The 23,694-nt window shown below is 42.2% G+C and overlaps 1 protein-coding gene and 1 long non-coding RNA gene across 18 annotated transcripts in view; one reads left to right on the forward strand and one right to left on the reverse strand.

Moving 5' to 3' along the window:
* The window catches only part of Sox6 (SRY-box transcription factor 6), a 546,519-nt gene that overhangs the window by 462,262 nt on the left and 60,563 nt on the right, over positions 1-23,694 (forward strand). For all 17 annotated transcript variants that reach the window (XM_085692949.2, XM_085692958.2, XM_085692951.2 and 14 more), the window contains 3 exons: positions 3,703-3,852; positions 9,048-9,231; positions 12,002-12,186. In XM_085692949.2, coding sequence (XP_085549075.1) covers positions 3,703-3,852; positions 9,048-9,231; positions 12,002-12,186 — 519 coding nt within the window. The remainder of the gene's footprint in view (positions 1-3,702; positions 3,853-9,047; positions 9,232-12,001; positions 12,187-23,694) is intronic.
* Positions 18,442-23,694, reverse strand: part of LOC146893432 (uncharacterized) — a 31,717-nt gene continuing 26,464 nt past the window's right edge. Inside the window, exon 3 of the long non-coding RNA XR_015003042.2 lies at positions 18,442-23,248. This is a non-coding gene — a long non-coding RNA (uncharacterized LOC146893432). The remainder of the gene's footprint in view (positions 23,249-23,694) is intronic.

Here is a 23,694-nt window from a genome sequence, read left to right on the forward strand (position 1 = left end):
TTAATTCCTTTAGAGGCTTGTTATATTAGAAAAATTGTTCCAAAGAAAGCAGCAATCATGACATAGGCACATCTGGCTCCTGCAAATTATTCTTTATTAAGCTTTCATTTAATTACATGTGCTGAAAGGTCTGTTTTTGATTACTGTAATTTTTTTTATTTGTCCATCTGAATGATCGTAATGCTGGAAATTATATACAAATCACCTGTTTTTTCTCTTCTACTAATATGGCTAAGTTTGAGCTCTTTTTTTCTGTAGATGATGAACTAGGAAGCTTTCTATTGTGATAGAAATCTGACCATCAAGGTATTGGCTTAATCTTGATTATAAGAAGAAAAGAAAATATTTGAATGATGTTTTTAGGCACCAACATTGTTAAGACTGTGATATCTGACTATGGGTTAACCATGGCAAATTAACACATTCATTTATTACCACACAAGTCCTAGTACAGGGACAGTTAAGGATTAGATGTAGCAGCCTTTGAGTACAAGTAGAAAGAGAGCTGGTAAAAGTTTGGGGGCATGAGAAATTAATATTTGAGTTATAACTGCTATCAGAAAAAAAAGGGTGATATGCCATTGAAGGCAGAGATAAGAGGTGAATAGTCGACAAAATGACTGATTGAAATCAATAAAGATGGCCCCTCAACGTGATGCGTGGTAAGGCTACTGATTCCCCCCACCATTCATTAGCAGCATGCAGCCCAAGCAAGGGACTGAAAAGTTGATCTCTTGAGAAGCTGTATTCATAGGTTTTTTTATTTTGGAACATCAGTCCTAATAATAATGGCATTTGAATGAATCTTCAAGCCGAGATGAGAATTTGAGGGTATCCATTTAAGAACAAATAAAATGGCCCAGTGTAAGAGAAACAATATGTGAGTGTTGACACTTTGGATTCTCTAGGGTAAAAAGTCTACTTTCGACATCATAATTTTATAATGAAGCCTGTCATTCACTAATTCTCCCTCTACAGTTAGACTTCCCAGTCAGCTTCTGGTGATGTCACTTACGTTCGTCAATGATCACCAGAGACTTTAGAAATCCTTCAGTGAGAAAGAGTTCAAGGGCTGGAGAGATGGCTCATTCACTAAGGGCTAGGCTCACAACCAAAAACTATAAGAGAAAGAGCTCAAAAGATTAAAAGAAAAGAGAGAGAGAACAGTGCAGAGATCAGAAAATAAACACAAATCCAAAACCATTCATTATTATTACTCAACAGAACAGTGAGCAAGATGCTATAAAGAGAAGCAGTCAGAGAACAAAAGTGGAAAGTCCATAGAAGTCTTAGAATAAGTTGATGGAAATAATCTGTCATAGAGTAGAATAAAACATTTAAGAGTGTGGGATAGAAGGAAAAACTAAAACCAAAGGGTTCATGAGGATGTCAAACATTTATTAGTGTGAGTTGATGGGGAGCCTCAGAGTGCTTCCTAGAGTTGAAGCACATGGTTTTATGCATTGGAAGAGCTAGGCTCCAGACCAGTGAGTTCAAAGTCAACAGGCAGACAGCCCTCAGGAGGCAATCTCTGCACTTAGTATACAGGAAAGAAGGCAATGCTGTCTCAAGTGAAAACTGATTTCATGCAAAGAATCTGAGATCAGAATGACATCAGACTTTCTTGACAATAAGAGTAAAAGGACAGTAAGTCATTGTCCTTGGAATTCTGGGAATCATTTTAAACTTAGAATTCTGTATCAAGGGAATATAATAATAATAAGTTTCCTGAGTCATTTGTTCCTAAAATACTAACCTCACGGGCACTTTTCTCAGGTATCTCCTGGAGGGTATATACTATCAAAAATATGACAATTAACTAAGAAACAGGAAGCCATAGCTGACAGAAAATGGAATCAAACATAGGAGAGACAAAGGGGAATTCTGTGTAACACTGGTCTAATGAAAAGCTGGAGCAAAAGTGTAGAGAATTCTAGAAGGCATCTCTAAGAGGTGGGAAATGTATACAGAGATTAGCCATATATTCAACTGCATTGGATTGAGTTTTCTTGGTCTTTGGGAGAGTCTGGATTCCCAGTGATCGTTATAGAAACCAGAAAGAGATAAATGAGAGATAAAATGATAAACAATACAAATATTAAATCTAACAAAGAGCTAAAGAGAAGAGTTACTGCTGAATTTAATCCACATAATCCCAACTACTTGGGAGGCTGAGACAGGCAGGTCCCAAGTTCAAGGTATGTCTGACTTTCAGAGTGAGTTCAAGTCTAGCCTGGACAGCTTTGTGATGATAGCCTGTCTCAAAATAAAATATTAAAAGAAGTCTGGGGATATGGCTAAGTGGTATTACCTAGCAAGCCTGAGGACCTAACTTCAATCCTAGTACCAGAGAAAGGGGGCTAGAAGAGGAGAATGAAATATAGCTCTTGGCATAGCTCAGCTACGAATGGTGCCAAAGTAGAATGAACAGTAAGACTATCTTAGAATCTCTGACATTAACACTAAGCAATTAGAGGGATACATGAAGGCATATATAGCTGGCGATGTAGAAAGCTAAGCTTTCATCCGCTGTGAGGTCAGCGAATAAGGACAGAATAGCATATAAACGTATACAAATGAAGTGATAAGTAAGAAAAGTCAACCAAGTTGAGAGGGAACAGTCTCCTCCAAGTAGGAGTGAGGTGGGGAGGGCAGTGTGGGGAGGCCAAGGTGATCAGGTATGGTTGTAGAGGCTTTACTTTATTTAAGGTGACCATGTTGTGATTTTCTTTTTATTTAAAGGCCTTAAAGTAATATTGAATTTATTAAATCATGAATAACATTATTTTGATAAAAGTTAAAATTATCTAATAGTGATATTGGCCCATATTTCAATCTTGAGTCTACATTCATTTAATTCAATATACTTACTGTTGATCATTTGAAGATGAATAGTATCAGATTGTCTGTTTCCTTTGTCTCCAGAAGAGGAGCACTTGGAAGAGGGAGCAGAGGGTGAATAAGACAGCAAGATAGCAAATACTTAGAAAGGACCCAAGAGACAGCAGCTGAAACAGAGGGAGATAAGCCTAGAGTCCCAAGCCAAAAGAGAACTTGGGGGGACACCAGCTGAGCTGTTCTAGCCGTAAAGGGGACACTAGGTTATCTCGTTCAGCACTGGGGCCAGGAAAAGAAGCTTGATTTTTTTTGTTCCTATGGCTTCCAATCTGGCTATACCCTGCCAGTGGTCGCTAAATACTGCCAAGAGAGAAGACTGAGAGGGAAGTGGATGCTGGTAGACTCTAGGGGCTTAGGGGCAGCACCGATCTTCAAAGATCTGCATCCCCAGAGAAGTATGGGAAGATCAAGGACACTCAGGGAATTTCGGTTTGGTTTCTTAGTTCACAAGTGGACATGCCAGATATTAAAGAGCATTCATTATATAGTGATTTCAGGCTCTTAGAAGGGATCTCAGAGACTGCTGTGCCAAACTCCTTTTAGTACAATTGAAGGAACTGAGTTCTCGGGAGACTAGTCTTGTCCCAGCCCATGGTGTCATTGCTGGAACACTTACAGTACCATGTTTCTCATTCTAGTCCTCTTCCTTTCTGAGTTACTTGATTTTTCTTATTTTCCTCCTTTAAAAAAGTGAGAGAGGAATTGCAGGGTTGCGAGAGATGCTATCTGGCAGCAAGGTAAGTTTTCCTGAGCCTGTCCCAGCCGCGTTTAATGAGACCGATGGTCGCCTTCTCTGTTTTGCAGCAGCTCTATGCCGCTCAGCTGGCCAGCATGCAGGTGTCACCTGGAGCAAAGATGCCATCAACTCCACAGCCACCAAACACAGCAGGGGCGGTCTCACCTACTGGGATGAAAAATGAAAAGAGAGGGACCAGCCCTGTAACTCAAGTTAAGGTACTTGCTTTGCAGGATTATGGAAATGGCTTGGAAAATAGCTTTGTAAGGAAGGTGGTGAAGCAGGCTATGCTGGGAGTAAGCAGCCCTCTTTATGGGGAACGCCGTGAGTGAGCACTGAGAAACAGGTGCTTGCCTTTTGATAACAATAGTGCTATATTGTGAGATCCTGCCCTAACTCCAAAACCCACTCCTCAAAAATCTCTCCCTTCAGAGTCTGGATTTCATTTAGTGTTCACTGGCAGGAATGGCTGTGTTTTTATTGTCAGTCTTTGTCACAGACCTGCAACACTTATCCACATTCCTTAAACAGGTGGGGAACCCACTCAGCGTATCAGAGTGTGACCTAGAATCCCTGTGTTCAGAGCGGATCAAAGGGGATCTAATACTGGACTTGGCATAGTTTTGTGGAGCTCTGTCCTTCAGAACTGGCTGCAAAGAGGTGCTGAGGAATATCAATGGCTGGTGGCGCTTTGGACCATGTCATTAGACAGGATAAATGGACTTTCACAGTTATGGGCAGAGTGTTGATACGTGATTTTCTTCACTGATTTTCAGTGTCCCCAAACTGGTCCCCTGGGGGCGGGGGTAGTTGGTGCCAAGGGCTATGATCAGACACTTCAAATCTGGTCCCTACACAGTACAAGTTGCTTGAGGGGATTGTTTCTGCTCCCTATATTGAATTAATAAATTCACACAGTTTGGAGAAGCAGTTGCTGTATGTGAATTGACTGTGAACTTGGAGAGGTGTGCTGAGTGTGAATGCATGGTTGTAATTTTGCAGAAGTACTGCATGTAGGGAGTTTGGGCAATTATTGAATCTTCACACAGCAAACCAATGGGAGCAACTGATATCACTACTGGGCGCTCCGCAGTCACTCAAGCTGGTTTATTTTAGTAAATCTCAGAGAGCAATATTGAGATTTCAGAAAGTCTGCAAAAATGATGGATGCCAAGTATTGAAGACTAAAAACATGAGCATCCTCCAGGCGACCTGTCTGTGCTCCATTCACAAATATGAACTTAATGATTCTCTAGAGAAACAGGGTGAAATTACACTTAATTGTTAGAAATCCTGAGCTGTCACAATTAACACAGGAATTGTAAGTTTGTAGAAATAGACTGTTTTATATCCCAAAAGCTTATTTGTGAATCTGAATCAGCACAGCAAGCAGCCCAACCCAAGGACTAAGTCTCTTCATAGTTGTCAGAGAAGGAGTATGTGAAACGCCAGCAACTTGGGCTATTTGGGTATTAAATATTTTAACATGAAAAAGTCATTTTGTAATTTAAGTTGGCCAACTGGAACGGGACCAAACCGAGCCTTTACTGGATGAGTAAATGTTCCCTGGCTAAAGTCAAGTTTCTATCTGCTTTACCATTCCAACTCTGCGGGCCAACAGATTTTATTACTCACTTGACCACATGCAAATGCTTAGGCATGAGAGTTCTGTATGGTTTGACTTGACAGTATTTTATGTTAGTAACAAAGGACCCATTTCTTATAATTCTTAGATCATATATTATGTATGTGAGCAGAAATGTATAAACCAAGACATAAAGTGAGCATTTAAATTGAATATTCCTATTACTGAAGAACTTCTGAAAGTAAACTCAGTCTACTAACTGAGGAGATTTCTTCACTCAGGTTCGTTGTGGTCCTCACTATAGCCGTTTTCCCTCTATAGAGTATGGTCACACATTGTATAGTGAAATATGGCAGGGCAATGTTTGCTGAAGGGAATGAGATAAACACAGGGTTTCATCTGTTAAAAGTCTGTCACTGTAATCTGGGAGTTGATAATATTATGGGCCTTACATGAGGCCATATGTTCTCTATCATGTAATGAGCATTCTATAAATGGTGGTGGTAGTGGGGATCCTCACAGTGGTCATGAAGGAGCAGAAGTAGTTTCATTGTGGGGATGGAAGTGTCTGGTTACATAGTTCCACAATGAGAAAGGTTCAGAATTATTGAGCTGGACAGTGAGTATCACCCATCAGCTCTACATACAGCAAAAACTTCTCAACCTAGCAAGGCATACTCTGTCCCTGCAGCCTCTCCCCTGACAAGCAATTTGTGTTATCTTAGACTGGGTGGAGGGGCATATAATTAACCCTGTCAAAAATGTCTCAAAATTTCATGATCCTTACATAGAAAGAACAAAAATGTTTTCTCAGATTATATATTTTAGACTGGTGACATGGTCTTTGTCAATATTTTCCAGCCTTTAGTAGAGTGATTTGACTGCATCTTAGCCACCTCTGTTTTTTTGTTTTTTTTTTTTTTCTTATCTGCTGGCTCTATCATCCGGGTCCATTTTGAGGTTGGATTTTTCTCTTCTTTTTTCGTATTTTCATGTTTCTGTGTAAGCCCATCATTATTAAATAGATAAACACATTTTGAATTCCACAGTGTTGACTGTTAAAGTGTTTGCATCTCTTTAAATATCAGAAATCTATTCCGAGACACAGAACCCCTGGATCCTCTTTGGGTATACTTTTCATATTTGTTAGTCAGGTTCAAAACAACCAAGAATCTCAAGGTAGTGTATCCCCATGATGAGGCAGAACTTCCTGAACCTAATTTACTTAATACACTGTATGTGCATCAAGGGACCGTTGCCCTGTGTTCTTGGGAGAATAAGCCATTCTCAGTCCTTCATGAATGTGCAGTCATTTGCCTACTCTCTTCTTCACTCTCCCCAGACTCAAGTTGCCTCCTCAAACGCATTTACTGATCAGCACTCAACTAAACCTGCAGCTCCGTAGCATTCTCTCTCTTTCTCTGCAGATCTGACCTTGCTGGTCCCCTACCTCAAAAGTTCTGTCTACATTAAAATTTATAACCTCTGAACTTTCAACTCAGGGAGGCTGCCATAGTAAAGTGGACCAGTCCTGAATTCACTTATTTCAGAAATTGCTGTCCCAGGATCTTAGCATCGATGTCTGAAGAGCACTGCCTAATAATCAGATCCTGTCTGGAGGGTGGGTCTTTAACCTCAAAAGTAAACCCAACCCTGTCCCTCTATCATGATTATAAAAGAGAGCATTTGACATTAATTGTGAGTTATAAATAATAAGTTAGAGATATTAAAACTGAAAAGGTGTTATAAACTCCATATTTTCAAGAAAATTGAAGAAAACATCAATATAGTAAGACAAGGCACAGAAAATGTAACTAATTGCCTACAAGTGGTAAGTGCAGCACTTTAGACGGAATTAGTGGCAGTTCCTACACCTGTACGGAAAAAAAAGCCATGAGAGTGATGTCACAGGACAGAACTCTGCAAAATGAAACACAGGAGAGACAGTCCCGGAATGGCAAAGGGTTCGTCTAGCACGTGCAACTAGAGGAAAGAATTGGGTTTATGTTTGAAGAAATAATAACTGAACATTTCTTTAACTTGACAAAAACTCTAAACTCAGACATTTTAGAAGTTTAGCAAACCCCAAATGAAGGCAGTGTAGAGAATATGAACCAAACAGCATATAAAGCGCTCTGATTTCAATATGCACGAAGGAAGAGACTAGTTTAAATATCCTTTGAATTAAGGGCAAAAAGAAGCAATTTAGTTTAGTACATCAGATAATTTTGACATTCATAGTGGATGTAATCTTGTTTCCCCAGAACATGTCCTATTCTAAATATAAAGTGCATTGCAACACAGATGGGACAGAGCGCTTGTTTCATATTAATGCCAAACAAACCAAAACCAACAACAACAACATAGACCATCACTACATTAACATACAAATGATTTTTCCTCTGCTCATTTGGTAGAAAGGGAGGTGGAGATTTGTAGTCCAATAAATTAGACTCAAATTCTTTCCTTCCTAGATGGCCTTGGGAAGATGCTTTTCATTGTTTTGATTTTCACCTCCCTGTTTGTAAAGTCTGAGTAGTCTAGCCCATCCTCCTAGTGGCATCAGTGGCTGAGTGGGCTAATGCCCTGCAGGTGCCTGGTGTAATGCTTGGTGCATGGTCACCTCTGTGCATGTCCCTGATCTCTGTCCCTGTTCTCCCTCTTGCCCTTCCTCCTCTACTGCTGTTTTCTGGCACGTTTGTTGATTGGCATCCCATAGTATATGGCCATCTTTTTATAGATGGAGAAATAAAGCCTCAGTGAGGTCACATGCTAACCACGGGAGAGAATGTTCTGTTACCAGACTCCGTCGTGTATTTTCAATAATGTCATTGAAAGCAGGTTCTCTCTGCCCTCCCAGTGGCAAAACAGAATCTGACATTTGCTGATGATTTTGCTTCAGAATGCAATAATGTAGATCTTAACATTGAACCTTTAAATCACATACTCATATCCATATTTCTGAAATGATTATTATCTGCAGCTCTTTGATGGTAGAATAAATGAGACAAAATGAAAACAAGTTGCTTAACTTTCAAGTCACTGGCTATCCTAGAGTTCCAAGCCAGAGATGGAAATACTGGGTTCAGTGTGGAGGGATATGGTCTTAAAATAGACATTCCATAAATATATGTAGCAAAGATTGTAACAAGACATCACTTTAAACATGAAAAATAAATTGCATATAGCATAGCATGTAAAACATAATTATAATGTATGCTTGCTCTTCACAAAAATTAATTTTAAACATGAATAGAGACCAGAATATAAACCACAAGAGCACCCACACCCAGAAAGCCACATAGAAGCCTGTGGTGTGGCATGGGACTCTGAGGGCAGGGGCCCTGGAGAGCAAAAGAAGACTCTCCATGTTTCCATTCTAAAGTACTTGCAATTGTTTGATTTAAAATATATATTAAAAAATTAGCTGCAGGGACTATTTATAGTCACAGGAACTTTTCTGAGAGACGAACACAAAAGCACTACAGAGCTACTGAAATTTTAAATAATTCTTTGTAAATGCCCTAGGTTAATTTAGATCCCTGAAAACACATTAGGAAATTAAGCTGTAATGTGAGCTAATTCAGATTTTAATTTGGCAAAAAGAATGATCCAACTACACAGTTAATGTAAATAGAAGCATAACACAGGGAAATTAATGAGGTTCCTTCCGATGAATCTTCAAGGAGGTAGATAATTAGCTTCTTTTGTTATTGTTGTAGGAGAAAGTGGCATTGTCTCGGAGGTGTAAAATAACTGTGGCTTACTAAGTGATAATGTGCTTCATTTGTCTTTTTTAAAATAATTATTTATGTTAAACTCTTGTAGGATGAAACAACAGCCCAGCCGCTGAATCTCTCCTCGCGGCCTAAGACAGCAGAGCCTGTGAAGTCCCCAACATCTCCCACCCAGAGCCTCTTCCCAGCCAGCAAAACCAGCCCTGTCAACCTTCCGAACAAGAGCAGCGTCCCCAGCCCCATTGGAGGGAGCCTGGGGAGAGGATCCTCTCTAGGTAAATGGGAAAGTCCACTTCAGGAAGGAACCGTGACAGAGAAAAGGACACTGGCCAGGATGGCTTGCCCTTGGGCCCTGTGTGCTCTTTGGGAAGGATAGTGATATTCTTTCCACCGAACCAGAAGCCAACTTGGTATCTTGGGTGACTAGAACTTTTGAAAAATATCTCAAATCCTGCTAGGATCCTTCTTTTATTTATTTATTTTTTTTTTTTTGAGATGATTGGATCCTGGCCATCAGACATGTAAGGAGGTCTTAATTTTGTCAAGATTTTGCCTAAAAGTAATTCTGTAAGGACATCAAGAACTGGCTTCATTCAGCAAGCCATGTCATAAGGTGCCGTTTCCTTCCTGCTTTTCCAAGGCTCTCTAGAGGTTTTCACACTGCTGTTTGAAAGTGTGGAGCAAAAGCATGGGTTTTACAACAGGACATGCCTGAACCAAAAACCTTCACTGGCTGGTGTTGTGGCTTTGGACTGTAATATTTCCTAAACCCTACATGGGGAATAGTTCTGTGTAGGCCAGAAGAGGATAGTCTGCCTGACAAGGGTCTGGCAGTGTCCAGCACATCGGAGCTCTGTTTTGAAAGACTAGGATAGGTGAATCCCACCACATTCATGTTCTTGGGTAGAATGAAGCAATACACAAGAAAACATTTGTCAGCAGGAACAAACCAAATGCATTAAGGATATCGTTACTGGACTCCTCTTGTCTCTTGCTTTCCAAATAAAGACAGTGAAATTCAAAGAGGTTGGGAATTCTACCTGCCATTTCTTTACCACGTTCCCTTCCTTGTGTTATCTAATCGTGGAGTCTCTTGTTTATTTTAATTGGATAAGGTGATGTGTGGGTAGACCCACTACAATTTTTTTTTTAGCTAGTCTTTCCGCTTTATTTAATTTCACTTGACTTTACAAGTTTGGCAATTTAGTTCTTACTGGTAGAATGCCTGAGCTCCAGACCTGTGCTGTGAAATAGCAGAACCAGGACAGATACCCAGATCCTGCTGCTCTCGGGCAGCTCCCAGGTAGAGGGGTGCTTGATTGGGCTGAGGGTGAGAAGCAGTGCCTTCTCCGATACTTGGGGCGTTAGGATAGGATGTGAGCAACAGCCTGTTCTGACTTCCAGTCAGGCTTGTCTCATAGGAGCCCCAGCTTTTCACTCCCTGCCAGGGGTGCTCAGTGAGAAGAGGAGAGGTGCATGCCTGGACCATTGCTGTGGACTGCTTCTTTTGGCTGGCGTCTTGGGAGTAGGGAGATGAGAACAAAGAAAGTCAACAGAGGAAAACTAGCCTTCTCTTGAAGTGGCCCTTGTGCGGTGCACTTCCACATCCTGTCTGGAAAGCGCTTGTTCCTGGGCTGCTCATCTGCAGGGAGGGAAGGGGATGGTTTGCCACAGACCCTGCTGCTACGAGCAGCAGAGCAGCCATCTTAGGTCAGAGCCTGGGTGGGGGGGGTGGGCAGCAGAGTGAAAGTGGCTGCGGCTAGGGTAGTCTCTGCACAGAACATTGCATGAAGGAGGCGCTTTTGTCCGAAAAACTTCAAAAGAGAAAAAGCTTAATATCCTATAAAGGAACTGACTTTTAAAAACATTTTCATAGACAGTTTCTGGAACTTCACAACTCACGTAGATATGCACATGTGTTGTGCATACATGGTGTGCGGCATGAGCTTGATTGTAGTCTAGTTTCCCTGTTCCTCTGTGTGAGGTGTCTGCATATATGCATACATGCCTGTCACACACGTGTGTGAGGAAATACAAAGGACCTTACACAAGTAGATAATGTCAAATACACAACAGCTGAAATCTAACAGTAATCAAATAATTGCCCTCTTTTGTCTAAAAATGGAAAAACTGATTCAAAGTATTCAATTAAGCTGAGTAAAGCGCAAGGCATACAGAAAAATTAGTTTCTATTCCTTTTTTCCCCTCTGGGTTACATGGAATATAATGGCAGAAAATGTTTATTCTTAGTTGATTTGAGGATTTGTGCTCATGTGAAAGCCATTGCCACACATACTGCTTCACTGTATGTCAGGACTGGGGGTGGGAGGAGGGGCTGGGAGCAGTGGGTGTCCGAGCTAGGGATGGGGCAGCCTTGCCATCCTCTTGGTAAAATACCGAGGCAGCGTGATAAGAAGAATGCTTCATTAACCAGTCAGCTCTGGGAGAAAGGAGCACGTGGTGTGTTCCTTCCCCCGCCTTGCTTCTGCGATGGACACAAAACACACACATACAGATGTCACCATAGTGCCCGTGTACCCTCACAGGTCTCCTCCTGTTAGGTCTCAAACTGCTCCCCTACACATAACACATCAAATACAAGAGTATCTGGACAGAAATCCCAGCCACCTCTCTGTCTTCTCCACTCCTTGTTCCTCCCCCACCGATCAGGAAAGATTGTACACAAAGCATAAACACATTGAGATCTAGGAAGGGGATGTAGGAGCATTGATAACTGGAGGCACAAGTGGCAAATGCTTCCCCTGTGCATACAAGATTAGAACTTAGGACCAATCATCTATGAGAGGGTGTGGGACAGCCTTCCAGCTTGGAGTGCCAGGGTGCCTCCATGTCCTAGCTGCACCCTGAGCCAATACAGCTTGTTTCACTAGGCTTTCTGTGCTCTCACTAGCGTTGTAGTTTTCTTAAGAACAAATGTGCCCCCTCCTTGTTCAGAGAATACAGTGTTCCCCTGGGGAGTGGGTCACAGTCAGCACTCGAGGGACTGTCCCCACACGCCTCTAATAACGCACCCTATGTATGCAGATATCCTGTCCAGTCTCAACTCTCCTGCCCTGTTTGGGGACCAGGACACAGTGATGAAAGCCATCCAGGAGGCTCGGAAGATGCGAGAGCAGATCCAGCGGGAGCAGCAACAGCAGCCACATGGGGTCGATGGGAAACTGTCCTCCATGAACAACATGGGGCTGAGCAACTGCAGGAATGAGAAGGTAACCCTGAATCTCTCCCCACTCCACAGCAGGCCCATAGGTTCACTCTCATCTCTTTTTAGGTTCCCGGCTCCCCGCCTCTTACCAATGATCTGGGTTTCCAGCTTGTGGGCCGCCTTGTGATTTACTCAGATCTGCCCTGTGTCACATACATTACTGCTGGTTGGCCCTTAGGTTACCTCCCAGGTACTCAACCTACCTGCCTGTTGGTGTCTCTCTGTCCCATTCTGCACTATTTAGGAACTTTCTTACAAAGATTGTAAATTGTCTAGTTGGAGCGAGAATAGAATCTAACAGTATTTAAAAGGATACACACATAAGCTCACAGTAACGGTTAAGTGAATTGTGGCTCACCGTTAAATTTAATGCTATGCTTCCTATCCAAAAGTAAAAAACAAAACAAGCAAATTTCAAACTGCATTTGATTTTCATCATTTTGATTCAGCAAAAAATTTATCGGGTGCTTGTTCTGGGGTAGACGCATACAGAAATAAGGGAGTCTGGAGTGAATGCCGGAACTAAACTGCATACACACTAGTAGGGGACAGAGACTGTGGAGAAGGCTGTGTCAGTACATGACTGGGAACCAAGGGGAAATAAAAGCAAGTTAAAGGGAAGAAACCAGCTTAGGGTGGTTATTTTAGAAGTGGCAATACGGACTGTCTGGGGATATGACTCAGGATAGAGCCCTGAATGAAGTTGTGGTGTGACTGCAGGAGGATCAGAGTGGAAGGCACCCCAGACAGGTGGAGCTATGCAAGCACGGGCCAGTGTGGCCAGAATGTCACAGGAAAGGGGATAGCTGAGAACATGAGGTAGAAGTCACAGCCTGGGCAAAGCACATTCGACCTGGTGGACTCTGAGAAGCCTCTTCATTTCCTCCCACACTGGACCAGTGTGTGAATGAGATTTGATTGACAAACAGAAAGACTATTTGGGAAAGGGGGACTGGGAAGAGTGCACCCGGCAGGACAGCTCATTCAATCCTTTTATACACAAATACTTGCCCAACACTAAACTGTGAAAAAATGCTTATTTATTTACTTTTAAATATGGGGCTATTGGAGAGGGACAGATGAATATTGTAATAGACAATAGTAATAGTTGTTAAGAAAATGTTAAAAGCACTTAGATGTGTTTATTCAGTGAACTAAAGCTGCAGGCTGCTGGGCTCAGGCCAGGAGTCTCCCCTTTGTTTCAGTGCTGGCTAACTGTAGTGAGGACACAGCGGCAGAGTATGCTCAGTAAGATTAAAGCTTGTGGTTTCCGCAGTTCCCCGCAGGACTTTTCTATTTGCTCTTGAAGAAGTTGGGAGGTGTGCAGTGCTGTTTGTGTTCCTGTGGGGCATGACCGGCTGGAAGCACAGGTGTGATCCTTTCCTAAGTGACTACACACTGGCTTGAGTAGGGAAGCAGGGACTTAGGCTGTGCGGCTCTGGAGGCCAGTCTGCAGGCAAGGTGTTACAGCTGTTCTCTCTGCAGCTCTCAAGGAGGGCCAGCCCTCCTCTTCCTGCCTTCTAATTGTTATAAGAACCTGGGCTTACTTATGCCTTCTCCAGATTTCCTCTTGTCTTTCCTACTTGCCTTCTGTCTGTGTGTTTGCTACCTAACCCTTCTAATCTGTTGTGACCTTACTCTAATCTGATGACATCTATAAAACTATTTCAAAACAAGGTCACTTTCACAATTGCATAAAGTTAAGGCTTTACTGTTAAGGAGACAATGTGACCCATTATAAGGCGTGCACAAGCATAGCTCATTCCCAGGCTTTTGACCGTACTGCTGTACTCTTGGGCCATATTAGGAGACTAAGGGTGCAGAGTAGGATGGGTAGTATGGGTAGTATAAGTCCAATACTTATATGGCCAGAAAGAATTGTCCTCCCAAAGTCAAGTAAAGACGTGATTTTCCCTATATTCCCCTGTCCTATGACTGCCATTAGCATCCTACAGGATGTGGAACATCATATATAAACTTAGGTGCACACACATACCTATAGGATAATAAATAAAAAATTAATATCTTGTACTATATGTAGTTATTTACTATTATCATTTCGAGCTAAAGGTCAAAAATGGACACTGTACACTTCAAAATCCAGAGATTAATTTCTATTTCCCATTAACTTCTCAATTCATTTGTAAGGAAGGAAGAAATCTGAAGCTAAAAATGAAAAAAAAACAACACTTTATTTTTCCATGGAAGGCATGAGAGAAAAAGTGAGAAATAAGGTTAACTTTGAACACATTAGTGAATTATAACCTAACCTATAACATGCTGAAGAGAACTGAGTCCCTGAAGGTTGGCTCCAAAGTGGCTTCTACAGAACGGGAAGCTGTGGTTTCCTAGCTGAGGAGTCACTGTGTCAGTAGACTCATTTCCTGGGGTTGGATTTGGGGCACGGAAGAGCCCATGCTCTTTTGGAATGCTCTATGTGTTTTTCAGCTCTTCTCATAGGATCTCAAGCCTCCTGAACAAGAGTGCTGCTTGAGGTGATTGGTGTGGGTGTGTGGGCCTTATTGGAAGATCTCTGTATTTGCCACGCTTGCTGTGCTAGCTGCAGTTAGAGGAATGTATCAAGAGCAGTACTTCAGAGCCCTGTGAGGGAGGCAGCTTCAGCTCTTACCATTCAGATCTCCATCCTAAAGTTGTGACTTTCCTTCCTTAAGAACACTGCCGTTTCTTCTCACTTTTTCTTCCAAGTCAAAGGTTAAGTATATAATATGCAGTAAGACTAGGAAGTTGATTGGGACAAATCCAGTTTGCTATCTGGCTTCAAAATTGTCCAGCTTTGAATTACTAGCCCAGTTCTCCTTAACTATAAAGACATGTAACTGTAAATTAGACATGGAAATTTGTTCCTTGGACCCCATGTCACAGTTTTAGGTAAGTTTCATGGCATCGCTGTCACGGACTTTATCATTTATTGAGCACACTTCTCTCTTTTACTTAAACCTTCTTTACATAAGAGCATAGCACACCTGGGTTCCCTGGGAAGCGGGCTACTTGCTGGATGTTGGTGGCAGATGTGTGTATGTGGGTACTCTCCAAAACGGGCATCTGGAGAAGGGACAGGGACAAAGCAGGACTGGGTGAGGAAATGGCTGCACTGTGCCTCCGCCAGCAACCCCTTCACAAGCTTCAGGACCCCAGAGTTAGTGAGAATTTCTCCAAATTTCAAGAGGGAAATTAGTTTTTTTATACCTGTGCCAATCAGTCCTTGGATAAAAAAATGCTACCCTGAAAAGAGGACTTGATCTTGTTTGAGGTGACTGTCTTTAGCTGAAGCAAGGCCAAATAGGAGAGAGAGAGAGAGACCCTTCCAGTGCTGGAGGGGATGGGGCACCACATCCCAGCGTCAACCCTCGTCTGTTACATTCATCATACTAGGTGTGAGTAAACAGACTCTATATATATAGCCACTGTGGGCTAGTGAGCAGGCCCAGAAACAGGAAAGCTGCATTTTTATCACACACAGGCTCATGTGTGTGTCCATATGAATATATATTTACCCATGATCTGTTTCACTTTATTGAGCAAATCTTTCTTTTGCCACTTTAGTATGAAACATCACTGACTTGATGGGCCAGAACGACACCAGTGGAGTTGTTCTGGGTGGCTGTTGCAGGGTGTGCAGGGTCTGCTAAATACTTAGATTGTGGGGACAATAGACTGTGACAGCACCTCAGGGTCTGTCATCTGTGCCATCATCTCCATGAGCCTCTGCACACACACTGTGAGTGTCCTGCCAGCAGAAGGCTGAGTCTCATCCGTCAGTTAGCTTTTCCCACCAAGAACACCAGCCGGCCCCATCTGTGCTGGAGCAGCAGTGCGATTAGATCATATGATCATATTATGGTGAATTCCTTACTACATTTTAGTGTTCTGACAATTCTAAGTATTTTTGTCACGGCAATCCACTGCAGAATTTTAGTCACACTACTTATAAATGTTATGGGGCTAAGCTCAGGGCATCTGACTAAGAGAGAGGTGAGGCAGGGTAGCCTTCTTCATGAAAGGTCTGTGAGATGTTTGATGTGTGTGTGTGCGTGTGTGTGTGTGTGTAGTCAGTGGTTGGATACAAAATTCTCTTGTGTAGGCATCATGTTGGGTCACAGACCTCAGAAGTGGGCAGAATGTGTAGGCATACAGATGTGACCTGGGCCATCACTTCCTCTGGGAATGACTTGAGAAAGATCCTGACCCTCAGGAGACATCCAAATGAGCACAGTGGCAAAGGACCACATTTACCTGTGTCTGAAGTATGGTGGCTGCAACTGGAGCTGCAGTGTGGGCAGGTGGAGCTTACGGCTAGAGAGCTTGCTCTGCCAGTTCACAGTGCAGGGTCTGCCAAAATCAGAGCACACCAGACCATTCAGCCACCGCGACCAAAACACAAAGGGATTGGAGGCAGCATTCCATCTCTCTGGCTCCATGACTACTGGTGACAGAGGAGAAATGGGCCCCGTGAAAGGAAGGAGCTTACTGACCGTCAGCGACTTGGAGCAGAAACAGAGTTAAGTCTTGGTGACCTCATCCAGGTTACTCTTTCCACAGAGAGAACAGTACCAGGTTTAGTTAGCAACTGTCTATGACAGTTTAAGCCTTGGGCATAGGAAACAACTTCTTCCCTGACCGTCTCAAACCTTTGATGGAATAAGGCAAAGCTGTATATAGTGCAGAAACCATGAACTTCCTGCTTTCCGTCCAGATGCTGCTTTCTGTCTCCACGGTGCCTTGGTCCTGTTAATCTGGATTCATAACAGAAGGTTGAGTGGTGCAGACACAGAAACAGAAGTGGCTAGGTGAGGAGCAGAACAGAATTCGAGGCCACAAATAGATGAGCGAGAGCCTGGCTCTTGGTATGGACTCACCATGGGTCTCAGTTCTGTCTGTGGTGTTTTCTGTCTGTCTTACCTAAGTATGTCACCTTACCTTTGTGAGTTTCAATGATCAGGGCTATGAGATGAAGGTGGGACTCATTTCCTTGGAAGGTTGTGTGAGAACGAGTCTAACAATCATCTCATGTGGAAAACGTTCTCTTAGTATCGGCTTCTCTCTCACTTTAAACCCGTGTGCCAACCGGTGCTCATTAGTTTTCCCTCTCTTTGATACACTCCAGTGAGAAAGGGTGGGACTACTGTGCCGTGGGGCCACCGTGTCTAAGAGCAGATGAAGGCTGCGAAGAGCCTAACAGGAAGCTGCTCACAAATTCACCTGTGTGTTTTGCTTTTCTGTTTTCAAAGGAACTTTAAGGTTTTAAATGGTGTTTGCTGTTTCTGTTGGCTGTGTGTGCATGGCGGTGTGAGCACGTGTGCCACGTGTGGAGGTCAGAGGACTTTGTGGAGTCAGAGCTCTCCTGCCTTAATGTGGCTTCTGAAGATTGTGCTCAGATCTCAGGCAGGCTGCCCAGTGTCTTTACCCTCCGAGTCGTCTCACTGACCCTCGGGGAATTTTCATATCCTAGTGACCTGCTAGAATCTGGGTGGAGCCAACAAGATAATATTCAGATATGATTTGTTGTTGGTGTGGAGCTTTTTTTATCTTCTGAGTTAATATACTTTAATACATACTTTCTTTTTAAATATACTCTGCCTGGTGTTTGATAGCAACAATCATTATTCATATTCAACTGGTATGTTTTTCCTAGTCAAGTAAAATAGAACAATGATAAGCTCCTCACTGAGGCACACGGTACATGTGTTGTTAGCTATTTCAAAGCCACTGTTGCATTTTTTACAAGTGTGGATCCTTGGTCCTCACCTGGCTTTGCAAACTTAGAGCATCCACACCACAGTGGCATAAAGCGTCCTTTCTCGCTGGGAAAAAAAAAAAAAACACGAAGGAGACTCTGCTTCTGATGCTCAGTTGCCACAACTTCTCGTTATTTCTATAGCTGATTCAGATATTTACTGCTGCATGATAGGATAAGTACAATCTGAAGATCAGCTATTTGGCAAACTGTGGAATGACTGAACTCCTTATACAGACCAATGGGTGCTTGCTGTTTTTAAATCAAGTGTACACGGAACCAGTTAATTGGAATTATTGTCTTTGCAATTGACTGGCATGCTCGGTTGCAGTGTTTCCTCAGTCACTCTGCTCCCAAGAAGATACACTATGGAGGAATGTAGAGCACAGTGGAGACTTCACAGGAAGGGACAGATGCTATAGTCGTCTTTGTTTGCAAAGCAAAACAGCAGTCAGTTCAAAAGATATTGTACAATACTTTCACAACACGACAAACATTGCTTAAATAGTGCTTTATGCTCCAAAAATACTATTTATTACATACCGATCTGTTCAAGGATATGGGCTTTGCTGGTCCTGTTTCACAGGTGAGGAAGCAAAGATCAGCTAAGGCCACTCTTCCCATCATGCCTTCTCTCCATCATTGCATTTGTTCCCCATGCCTCCAGAGATAGATGGGCTGTTTCACTTAGAATCTAAACCAAGGTGTATATCGAAGTTTCAAACATACATTTTAATGAACACATCACTATTGTGTCTGTGGGCGGCTACCTAAACACGCGTTTCTGTATTCTCTTTGAGATGAACAGCTATAGTTATACTTGCCTTGGTGTTTTCCTAACAAAATATGTACAGGAGTGGTATAAAATCAGAAGAGAGTAATGAGGATTTGTTAATTCTCCTTTTTGCATTTGAACCAGTAGCACTGGGCAACTCTGTGGTGCTGTGTGTAGACCCTGGCTGAATGCAACCATTGCCTTCTTTCTTTCCTGTTGTCAGGGCTACTTCATTGGTTGCCTAGCTACTGGTTTAAGGCTTAATTCATAAAAAAAAAGAAAGAAAAGAAAAAAGAAAGAAAAGAAGAGAAAAAAACAACAACTTACTTGGTTCTGATTCTTGTTTCCTTTGTGCTCTCACTAGGAAGAATGGTGGGAATAGTTATGGACTTAAGATTCGAGGTGCTTTTTAAGAACAGAGGTGAGGGTTTGGAGTAGAAATGAAGCTTTTAGTTTTGTTTTTCAAGTATTTAGGTCAAAATACCAAATCCAGTTACCACTTCTCCCAGTGAACATATTAAGATTCTACACAGTCAGGTAGTAGCTTTGTACTCATCTTCTGGAAGAGCTGTTGTCTGCACAATGTGTAAAACATACTTATTAATTAAGCCTCTCACTGGTGCAGGCACTCTCCAAGCCTCATCCTTCCGGGTCTAGTCTTTCTGCTAGCTGGTTTCAGCTCTTGGGCTTTCAATACAAACTGCAGCATTAGGATATGTATTTGCTTAAAATAATCACAGATCAATTAGATATTACTATAAGCACCATTTTGAGTGGTAGCTATGCATTTTAAAACAAAATTACAATGTGAATGTCTTTGCTTTTAATTTTTACAGACTCCTTTAGTGCCTAATTCATTTTGGAAATAGTCAGTCTCTCTTTTCTGCTTTGTCATTAAAATTATATCCTAGACATAAAATATTTTGAGCGCCGTTGTTTGTACACTAGAGAAAGGTACCTAAATGGAAAAATAATGTCTTAGTTTTAGTGTGAAAAGCATTTTGGCTTGTTGGACCACCCTCCTAAAAGATCTATAAAGTTTCAGGGCAGGGGTCATATGCTATTCTAGATAGTATCTGTCATACACATATCTGCATTAATCTTTGAATCGTATGCACCTTAATTTTAAAACATCTTCCACTCAAGCATCATATGTATTTAAAAATAAGCAGAGTTTTGAGGTTGAATTCTCTTGGAGTTAAGGGACAAAACCTGTTAGCCAAACTGTGTAACTTATATTTATACCTTGTCTGAATGTGGAAAAAAATCATTATGAGTGATTTGCAGTGATACATACTATGAAATAAGAAATCAGAAGTACGGGGTAAGGAGATAGTATGAGAAAGAAACAACTGGCGAGAAACTAAGGGTCATAGGTAGAGTGAGATGAAGTCATGTAACTGTGGAAAAATAAGCACATAAATTTTTGATATTCATATTTGCTTAATTGGTAATGAGGGGGTCACGACTCAGTTCTGAGCTTCCTGGTAAACAGGCAAAATGGGATTGTGTTATAAGAGCCCCAGTGTGCCTGTCTATTGTATGAGTAAAATTGCTTCTCAGGAGAAATGGTTGTCATATTTTTAAAAGGTTAATAACACTTTGAATATAAAGTGAAATTCTGTTTAAAACACAACCTTAGGAATGCTACATAATCTCCAACCTGTTTGCTGTTCTAACCAAGCTCCTGGGGATGCTCCAAAAGGATCCTGAGGATCACAACCTTGTCAGAGAAGCAGCATCTGTCACTTGCCTAGGTGCCTCTGGACTCTGGACCTTGCACTCTCAGCTCTAGGAGGAAGGCTCTCTGTTTCTAAGCTGTAGGCCTTCCTGGAGACCTGGCTGTCTCCGTTCATGTGACCTATTCGGGGATCTTTACCCTGTGAACTGGGAACCTTGTTTCTGCCTTGTCTTGAGAGACCTCTTACAAATGCCTTTACAGAGTTGGAAGTTCACTCTGTTTTTTTCTCCCCTGATAATGATAGCTTTTCCCTTCAAAGGCATAAATCAGGAGCCTTCTCATCTTTACAGAAGTAAAAATTCACATTCTGTTCTCTTAACCAAAGCAGCGCTACCCAGCACTTCTCTAACCTATCGCTCTGTGAGGACAGTTATCTTGACGATGAGAGCTGGTACAGACCAGTTAGTACAGACTCTCACTTTATAGATGAGGAAACTGAGGCAGAAAGAATGGGGCAATTGCCTGCTTTTAAAATACAAGGTATTAGAGAAGGGCACAAGACTCCACATCCCTAGCATTCGGGCCACGGTATTTTCCAGATTCCAGGACAAGGTCCAAGTCCTAAGGTAACAATGTTGGTGACTCTGGAGTTTACATAGTACTGACTTCTGTGCCGTCCTTCTCTGTTACATGTTATAATCCTTGCAATAGTGAGCCATGCACATATGATACATTGTACACACACATATATAATATATGGTATATATGTTATATAATACCTTATTAGAGTTAATGAGACATTTGTCTTCTGGGTATGTTCAACATACAGTAAGCGCTTGGTAGCATATGGAATGATTTAACTTGATGCCAATAACAATTCTTGTACATACATTTTACATGGCATTTTAGCTCTCAGTGGTTTGCGCGTGTCGAAGGCTTACATAAGCCTTCCTCATGTTAGGCAGGTGAGGAGTACTGGTCTCTTTCTGGCGTTGCAGTTTTGAAAATAATAGGAAAGTCAGAGTTTTGTTAGGAAACATTTTTTTGTTTATCTGTTACAATCGGCCCTCACAACCCTCTTATAGATTTTTTTCCATCATTCCCCATTGCCGGTAAAGATGAGGTTCCAAGAGCTCAAATTATTGGACAGCATGCTTACAGGGAGCACTGAAGTGAAGCCCTTCACACTCTACTCATGGCTTCATAACCTGCATCTTCTCCCACAGAGTGTGTGTGTGTGTGTGTGTGTGTGTGTGTGTGTGTTGCTATGCACACAAGGCTGCTTTATAATGGAATATGATATCTGTCTGTGTTCATCTCTGATTTTGTTCTACTCTCTTGATGCTTGTGACTGTTGCTATGTTTGGTTGTTTTCGTGTTCAGTTGGTCTCAGTTCTGCCTCTTTAGACTATGTGAGCATTTTACAGTGTATGTGGCCTCCTTTCCATACTGGATTCCCTTTCAGCGTTGTCTGGAATCTGCTTGTCCCAAATGTACCTTCAGGAGTACTCTGGCAGAGGTTCACTTTTAGCTAAGATCCAGTTTGTAATCTTGACATTTGCAACTAAGATTAGAATTTCCCAAAGTACTGTCTTCCTGCTATGGAGAGAAATACTTGCTTTTATTTTTGGTACAACCCTGATTTGCCCTTTATGTCTTTTTATAAATGAAGTCAACAGTACTGGCTTTGAAGAAACACAAAGAGTGTCTTGTGACATGCATTACCCACTAGCCCTAGTTCATATATCTTCTTACTGTCAGTCCCCAGTAACTCCCAAAGAGATCATTCGGATTTGTTCTATTATGGAGAATCAGTGCAGTTTTTATGAAAAAGTGAAACATTAAGTTTGGGATCCTCTTATATATGTTGATAGTAATCTTTCAACATTAAAATCAGTTTTCATTTTTCCACCTCCAAAATAGAAACAAATTTAAAGAAATAATTTCATGTATTCATGGTTTTAAAAGTTGCATTGGTGTATCAAGAACTTCCTAGGATTGGGGATGAAGTTCTGTGGTACAGACTTGGCTGCCATACGTAGGACCCTGGTTTTCATTCCTGCCATTATAGGAAAAAGGGGACGGACCCTTTTGTTCTTCTAAGAGTATGAATTCCCTAAATTAGTAACACCCCTGCAGAGGAGGTTGGAAGCAGGTTCAGATTTAGTCTTTTCTATTCTAGACCAGTGATGTAGTTGCCATAGTATGATATCCTCAGGTCTAGTCAAGCATCATCAGTGGAAGAAGAAACAAAACTCTTTTAAATAAGTCACAGTGAGGTCAGAGTCGCTGCTTCAGTCTAATAGATGCTCCGTTCACTTCCAGCACATAGCTTGACAGCTTGGGCCACCTGCGGCCTGTTATTCTTGAGTGTCTTTGTTAACTCACTGGGAAGGCAGAAATGATAAATACACATGGCTGTGGGCAAGAGCCGATAACATAGTATGTGCGAAGTAATGCAGATGGAAGTAAATCTTCTGGCTTCCTCAAGGTTTCCAGCAGGAGGGCATCGCAAGAGTTGGGCAGGAAGAGCATCTCATCTGATGGGCAAGTTTGTGCACAGGCTTGGCTCGTCCCTCTCTGCCCTGATGGAAATGCAGTTGCGCTTAGGAGACAAGATGGATCAGACCCATGTGCCACTTGCAGGACGCCCATTAGCCAGGGGCTTGAGGCACTGCTGACCGAGGGGAAAAGTGGTCTGGAGAACAGGAAGCACTGCAGTACTCCATAGAAAGACTTGGGAGAAACGTCCAGACAAGGTCACAGCATCCTCCAGGCACTCTGGCATTTGTCTTCTCATCTGGGCTGGGATGAAGACCATACTCCAGGGTTCCAGTGACAGGGGTCTTGAATATCTGGGGAGAGAATGAGTGAATGTTTGTGGTTAAGAGAGGGAGGGAGAGGGGAAGGAGGCAGAGAGAGATGGAGGAGAAAGGAGAGAGATGGACGAAAGAGCGAAGGAGGAGAAGGGCGGGTAGTGGCTGAGGTAAATGGAGTATTTCCCCAGATAAACTTTCAGACAATGAACTTGTTACATAGCAACTGATAAGTTGTTTCTTCCCAGCAAGACAAAGGTAGGGATGTGCGGCTGTAAACACAAAAGAAAAGCCGAAGTAATTATCTTAGTTCATGGGCTTTTGTGACTAATAAGTTCTCTAGTGAGGAGTCTTCTCCTCCTCTCGGGAGAAGCCTGTCAGGGCTCTTATTTTCTGCTGTCCTTTTCAAGGGAAGCACTGAGGACTCAAAGCCAGCACTTCCCCGTGCTCTATACCTTCCTACCCCCATTGTGGCTTACTGTTAT

The sequence above is a fragment of the Myodes glareolus genome, chromosome 7 (genome assembly GCF_982192425.1).
Source record: "Myodes glareolus chromosome 7, mMyoGla1.1, whole genome shotgun sequence".
In the NCBI taxonomy this organism is placed as follows: domain Eukaryota; kingdom Metazoa; phylum Chordata; class Mammalia; order Rodentia; family Cricetidae; genus Myodes; species Myodes glareolus.